Source organism: Hyperoodon ampullatus (assembly GCF_949752795.1).
Source record: "Hyperoodon ampullatus genome assembly, chromosome: 13".
NCBI classification, from domain to species: Eukaryota; Metazoa; Chordata; class Mammalia; order Artiodactyla; family Ziphiidae; genus Hyperoodon; species Hyperoodon ampullatus.
Window position 1 is genome coordinate 3,848,561 of NC_136926.1, and position 7,615 is coordinate 3,856,175.

Below are 7,615 nucleotides of genomic sequence, written 5' to 3' on the forward strand. Positions count from 1 at the left end.
CCAGTCCTAAACGGTAGGTACTATGGTTCTCACCACTTTGCAGATGAGGAAACTGAGACACAGAAAGCAGGAGACCTCCCGAAGTAACACAGGCAATGTGAATTCTTTACTATGATTCTTTGGCTCTCTTTCGGACTCAGTTGTTAACTTTTATCCTGTTTTTTGTGTGTGATTGTTACCAAAAAATAGGAACACTCTACACTTTGGTGGTGGTGGGGAGTTACTGCTCTTTTTGCAATTGTGATAGGCAAAATTCTAACTTGGACCCCAAGATTTCCCACCTCCTGTTTTACACCTTCTTCCAGTTCAAACACCCATCCAGGTGGTGCTGTGAAGAGAATTTGCAGAAGTGATTCAATTCCCAAATCAGTTGCCCTCCATATGCAGGGTGAGTCAAACCCAACAGCTGTTTCTTTAAAGGGACTGGGCATTTCCTGATGTTGGAAAGATGCAAAGTATGAGAGAGGATACGATGTCAGGGAGATTCTCTGTTGCTGGGTTTGGGGATAAAGGGGGGGCTGCATGACAAGGAGTACTGGCAGGTATGAGGGGCTGAGAGCAGCCCCCAACTGCCAGCCAGCGTGAGATGGGCCCCCCTAACCCCCCCCACCTCAAGGAACTACACTCGGCCACAAGCACAGGAGCTGGAAAGAGCTCTAGGTGAGATCTCAGCCCCATCCACACCTCGCTGTCAGCTTTGTGAGACCCTGAGCTGAGAACCCAGTCAGGCATGGCCAGTCTCCCAACCTGCAGAGCTGCCAGATAATAGGTGCCTGCTGTTTGAGCCGCTAAGGTTGGGGTCATTTGTTACACAGCACAGAAAACTAATACAATGACATATCAGCAATACTTCTCAGAACCTACTTCTACAGTATCATGCGAGTAACTACATAACATTCCAGTGCATGCAAGCACTGTAATTTACTTAACCAATGCCTTCTTATTGTGTATCTTTGCTGTTTCTAATCTTTTTGCTTTTTTTTTTGCGGTACGCGGGCCTCTCACTGTTGTGGCCTCTCCCGTTGTGGAGCACAGGCTCTGGACGCGCAGGCTCAGCGGCCATGGCTCACGGGCCCAGCCACTCCACGGCATGTGGGATCTTCCCAGACTGGGGCACAAACCTGTGTTCCCTGCATCGGCAGGCAGATTCTCAACCACTGCGCCACCAGGGAAGCCCTCTTTTTGCTATTTTAAGCAACACTGCAATGAACATTTTATAGCTAAGTCTCTGCACACATTCTTAAGTTCCCAGAAATGGAATTCCACTTTCAAAGTGTAGGCAAATGTGGTTTTCATACAAGTGACTAATTGTCCTCCAGAACAGTCATACAATGTAACTCTGCATTGGTCATTTACACGCACACTCATCTACCAAAACATTGCGAACACTGGGTATTTCTCCATTCAAGTAACAAAGCATCCCTCTTTTTGCATTTTTTAATCATCGGTGAAATTTGATTTTTTTCCTGAAGGGCACTGTATTTTTTCTTTTGTCTCTCTGTGCAGGCATATGTATGTATTGCTTGTATTAGTTGGGGCTTTTTCAATTGCAGATGACAGAAAGTCACTCTTGCTTAATCAAAATGAGAATTTATGGGCTCACAGTTGAAATGTCCGGGGTGGGGTGGGGAAAGCTACTTTAAGCCAGGGTCAGAACCAAGGCCTAGAAAATGTCATTTTGAAACAAGGGCTTTCTCACTTCATTTCAACCTTCTTCTGGGTTGCTTAATTCTTGGGTTTCACAAGATGGTCCCCAGCAACTCCAGGCTTATATCTTTATAATTCCAAATCTAGCAGAAAGAGGAATGTTTTTTCCTTGTTACTCCAGAATAGGTCATGGGGTTAGCTCTGATTACACCAATTTGGGTCGCATGTCCATCTTTGAACCAGCCGCTGTAGTGCAATAGATGGACTACTGCTGATTGGATGGGCTTAGGTCACATGACCATTCCTAGCCTAGGGGACCAGCCAGTCCTACCTGAACCACAGGGAGCACTGATTTCCCTAGAAAATCCAGGTTCTCTTACCAGAGGAGGAATAGATGCTGACTAGGCCCAAGGGACAGCTCTTCCCCATAATGCCTGGACATTCACTTTGCCAATTTTATTTACTGGATGCTTATCCAATACATTTCATAAGATTCCAAAGAATAGGACAGCAACTTTGTCATATGTATTTCAAATATTTTTTTCAGTTTGTTTGCTGTTAACTGCAATTGTTCTTTTCTTTTTTACAGATAAGTTGTATATCTTTATGGAATCAAATCAATTAACTTTTCCTTTATGGCTTTAGTGTTAGACTTAGGAAAGCATTCCCCTCCTGAGATTTTATATTTGCCCAATTTTCTCTTAACGCTTTTATCTTTTCGATTTGTCCATGATGATATTTTATCCGTCTGGAATTTACGTCAGTACAATATGTGAAGTCAATTTTCCCCACATTTACTTTCTTCCAACAGAATTTATTGAATAATCCATTCTTTTCCCCATGGATTTGGAAATGCCTTTAATTATTACAGGATGAATTATTTTATGTATGTGCTTCAATTTTTATCCTTTGGATTCATCTCCATTGATCTTTCCTGTAAGGCCTAATTTTCAAAATAAATACACTTATAACTACCAATTATCTATTTTATGATTGCAACATAAATTAAGATATTTATAAGGAATTTTTTTAAAGTGGTAGTTAAAAGAGAATGGTTAGGCGCGGTCCCACATTTGTTCACATCTTGTACTTCAAATAGGAAGAAACAGAAGTTCACTTTCTTTCACTTAACTCTCTCACTCCCTCTTATACCTCCCTCTTTTTATCTGTGAATGCCCGACTTTAGCAGATGTCTTGTGGGTCTTTAAAACCCAGGAGGGAAAGAACCCAAGAAGCAGAGGTTGCTACTCCAAAGGTCAAATAAAGCGAGTGCTTCAAAAAAGTCAAATCAAAACCTGTCTTCCTGGTCACATGCTCTCACATCTTCTGTAAAAATAAAACACAGGTCATTCTGAAAGCTGAATTCATTCTCACAAAGGCAGGTTGGTATGGCTTTGGTTTGGGCTCCAGAAAACAAGACTTGATTCCATTCCATTGGTTGGCTCCGTTTTTAGTCCTTCTATTTTCTGCTTCTACCTAGATTATCCACAGCCAGATAGAACTGCTGCAATAGGGACTCCCTGCAATAAATAGAATTTCTGACAACTTTCCATACCTGAGGAGAGTCGAAAGATGGCCTGCGACTTTAGCTAATGACCTATGCCATGGCCTGATGCACAAAGGTGAGCTGGGCCTAAGTCCCTCTGTAGGGAACTGGGAAACAGAAAAGCAGAAGCACTGGCCGTGAGTGCTGACAATGAGCCATCATGACATGTGGGGAAGGTGTTAAGCTGTTTGTTGATCGAGCGAGTGATGAGTGGAGGTGGACAAAGTCCATGATGACTATTTGTAAACCAGCGTTTTGAGGAAGCTGAAACTGTGAGTAAGCACATGCCACTGTCTGATCGCAAGGGCTGAGCCATGCAGATGTGAAATGAGAAGCAGAAATATCATGAAAAAAGTCAGAGAAATTCGGCAGCCCCTGAAATGTCCTCAGCCTTGGGTGGTTTCTGAATACCTCCCATCAGAGAGCATCTTCTCTGAGTTCTGCTCTGAGAAAGGCATAGGGGACAGGGTGACAGCGGAGAAGGAAGGGCCCTGGGTTTTGAGCAAACAGCACATTTCCAATTCCAGTCCACACCACAAGCATACTTGCAGTAAGGTCCTCTTTCCCAGAGGGCCCTGGAGGCAAAGAGGCCACCCAGAAAACTTGATAAGATGGTGTCACCTATCCCTGGACGCCTGCTGTATGAGTTAGGTCTTTTATTTACTTGATTATTTTAGGTTCATGGGAGAGACTCATACAACTACTTTCAGGAACAGGGGCTGTATCACAAGAATACCCAACAAAGTGGTGAGACGCAATGTACATCAATTATCAGTTCTTCAGGTATTCAATCATTGGAGCTTAGTACACAGGCTGCAAGCTCCCTGATCACAGGGACCAGGCAGAAAACTCTAAGAGGACTTCCCTGGTGGCGCAGTGGTTAAGAATCTGCCTGCCAATGCAGGGAACACGGGTTTGAGCCCTGGTCTGCGAAGATCCCACATGCCGCGGAGCAAGTAAGCCAATGAGCCACAACTACCGAGCCTGTGCTCTAGAGCCTGCGAAGGGTTTTCTGAGAGAAAACTCTAAGAGCGAATTGGGCTGTGTGTGTAGGGAGAAACATCAGGCTGCCCTCCCCTTATATATATATATATATTTTTTTTTTGCGGTATGCGGGCCTCTCACTGTTGTGGCCTCTCCCGTTGCGAAGCACAGGCTCCGAACGCGCAGGCTCAGCGGCCATGGCTCATGGGTCCAGCCGCTCCGCGGCATGTGGGATCTTCCCAGACCGGGGCACGAACCCATGTCCCCTGCATCTGCAGGTGGACTCTCAACCACTGCACCACCAGGGAAGCCCTCCCCTTATATTTTTTATTTTCCCCCTTTTTGATCGAATCACAATAGGTGGTTTGGTGCTATATGTAACAGAAAATCCAACACAGTGGCTTAAACAATGTCAGATTTACTATCTGTTGTTATGTGACATCTCTCTGATTCTTTACTGTGCTATCCACACAGCTGGCTTCATCCTACACTGGTTTATCACATGATTGTGAAATAGCTGCCCCCTAGGCAACTAGGGCTATGGACGTCCTAATTCACGCCTGGTCTGGAAGGGTGTATCTCTCTTGCAGTCACTGAGTAAGAGTCCTTTCCTTTAGCCTGACTGGGCCCATCTATGTCACTTGTCTTCTCCTGGGCCCCAGGGGAAATTCACATCCAGAATGGCTAGAGTCTGGGTTTCTGAACACTGTGAAGATGCATCAGAGACTTAGCACTGGTGTTGACTAGTCAGATCCAGAAACAAAGATGAAGCTAGTTTCTTCTGAGCTCTATGGGTAGCTGGTGGGGAGCAGGGAGAAAGAAGGTGTGGATGTTGGTGACAAGTAGCCAAGCGGGCCCACTGCACGTTAATATAGAGCAGGGCTGTCCAGCAGAAGTTTCTGTAGCGGTGGAGTGATCAGTCCTGTGCTGTCCAATATGGCAGCCACTGGTCACCTGGGGCCACTCAGCACTTGAAATGTGGCTGGTATGATTGAGAAACAAAATATCTCACTGGATGAAATTTGAACGAATTTAAGTTGGACAGAGGACAGTGCAGATATGGGGAATAATTTCTCTACTGGGAGAAAAATAAGACAACAGAGCGTTGGGAGGATCTGTGTAAGCCAGACAGTTGGTGCCCCATCTAAAGGTAGGGGCGGCTACCTGGTGTCAGCAGATCATGGCTCTGGGGGAAGGCAGGTGTGTTTTCATGACCTGATGCTGCCTAACTAACCTCCCCAGAACTTAGCAGCTTAACATGACAATTATTTAATTTGTTCACCTACGATCTGTTAATTCTGTGATCTGGGTGGAGGCTCAGCTGGGCAGTTTGTCCTGTTGGTCTTGCTGGTGGTTACTTGTGTGTCTTCCTTCATCGGGAAGGTGGGCTGGGAGGCTGAGGCACTGGGACCCCTTCTCCATGTAGCTGCAGAATCTCCCCCAACACGTGGTCTCTCCAGCAAGGTAGCTGGTTCAGGGCTCCCAAGGCACAAAAGAAATTCTTAAGGTTTACGCTCAGACTTGGCTCAGGGACGCTTCTGCCACAGTCTCTTCACCAAAGCAGGTCACAGTCTCAGCCCTTCGGCACTGTGACCTGCAAAGAATGCGTAAAGGCACAAATACCAGAGGCGTGGTTCAAGCAGGGGCGGGAGGTGGTCACTAGTGTCACAGGCAGCCACACGTCCCAGTGTTGCCAGGGCTCCCGTCTGTTTTTTTCAAGAGCAGCAGGACATCCAAATTTATATGGGAAACCTCCCGATTTTTAACTGTTGGCTCACTTTTTTTTTTTTGGTAACAGCATTATTGAAATGTAATTCACATACCATAAGTTCATCCATTTAAAGTGTACAATTCAATGGTTTTTAGTATATTCACAGAGTTGTGCAACGATCACCACGATTTCAGAACATTTCATTACTACAAAAGGAAACGCCACACCTTTTAGCGGCCTCTCCCCCACCTTCCCTTCCCCCCAGCACTGGCAATCACACACCAGTCTGTGTTCTGTCCCTACAGAGCTGCCTTCTCTGGACATTTCATAGAAATGGAATCTTGAAGTATACGGTCTTGGTTCACTTCTTTTAAACATCGCAACCAAACGAAAACATTTCTGCCCGCTGGATTTGTTTTGCAGCCTCTGGGTACCCAGATTGGGGTGCATAGCAGACCTCCCGCGGACCAGCAACAAGTGCTCACGAGTCCCGGGTGCACATCCTAAGCTCTGTAACTGCCACCTCCCACCTCCCACCCCCCTTTCACCTGGCTTTATCCTTCTTAAACAAGACAACTCAACTGGGTTAGCTTGCTGTCATCCAAAATGGCACATCTGTTTTGGGCAGAGCTTCACCACTAAGTCACCACATGATTCAAGTTGAATGGCTTTATTTTCATTCCACGTTTAAAGTTATTCTGCTCTTTGCCTGAGCGTATCATGCCGTCAGTCTTAAAACAGACATTCATAGTTTTTGACTTATGTACCAGCTGGGGTGTAGAAGAAGCACTGGACTAGGAATTAGTTTTGAGCCTTTTACTCAAGTCTGAATTCTAATGCCTACAAGATGTGTGATCCTAGACTGGAATCTTGAGGGGTTTGCTTTTTCCACTAGCGAAATTAGGATACTAATACATGCTGTAGAATATCACGAGAGTCTCAAAAAAAAATTAGGTGAACATAAGACATTCTTCCAGCACCATTTACAATTCAACAAATATTCAGTCATTCATTTATTCAGTTAATTCCACACATATCTATCACTGGAGAGTGCTGTCCTAGATTCTAGGAATATAGTAGCAGACAAAACAAACAAAATCTCATCCCTCCTAGCTTTGAAGACAGCTACTAAACAGCTTCACAAAATAAATAATTATAAATTATAATGGGTGCGGTGTAAGAAAAACGTATACTGTGCTCTAATGACATATAAAAGGGAGATCTGTTCTAATCTGGGAAGATCAGGGAAGTGACATTTGAGCTGACAGCTGAAGATGATTAGCACTAATGGAAAGGGTGGGACAAGTCCTATTTTGGCATCCGATTATTCTCTCATTAAATATGTATCTACTGCCCACTGTGTGCCAGCACCTTGCTAGGCAACAGTCAAGATGTCAGACATTTTGAAAAATAAAAAAGTTAATGCATGCTACTTCAAGCCTTTTAGGAAGGACTACTTACCCAGATGACCTACCAGCAAGCCCACTTCCTAGGTAATTGCTCCATCCTGGTTTTAGCTGGAGTTAAGGGTGGAGGAAGAAGAAGAAATGGTCTCAGATGAACTGAATTGTGACAGCCCTGGGTCCCAATTTCTGAAGCCATGCTGGAGGCCGTTTCTGGAGAACACTCTTCCGCTCCACTCCAGTGTAATGTCCCTCACTGGTGTAGGTGCTGGAGGGCGTGGTGAGGAACAAGAGGCACAAGAACCCTGCCACCATGGAGCTCAT

The 7,615-nt window shown here is 45.0% G+C and overlaps 1 protein-coding gene across 1 annotated transcript in view; it reads right to left on the reverse strand.

The window, feature by feature from the left end:
* GLT1D1 (glycosyltransferase 1 domain containing 1) overlaps nucleotides 1–7,490 on the reverse strand; it is a gene marked incomplete at both ends in the record, with an annotated part of 102,215 nt that extends 94,725 nt beyond the window's left edge. Inside the window, one exon of the mRNA XM_079717097.1 lies at nucleotides 7,363–7,490. Coding sequence (XP_079573223.1) covers nucleotides 7,363–7,490 — 128 coding nt within the window. The remainder of the gene's footprint in view (nucleotides 1–7,362) is intronic.
* Nucleotides 7,491–7,615: the final 125 nt, after the last annotated feature.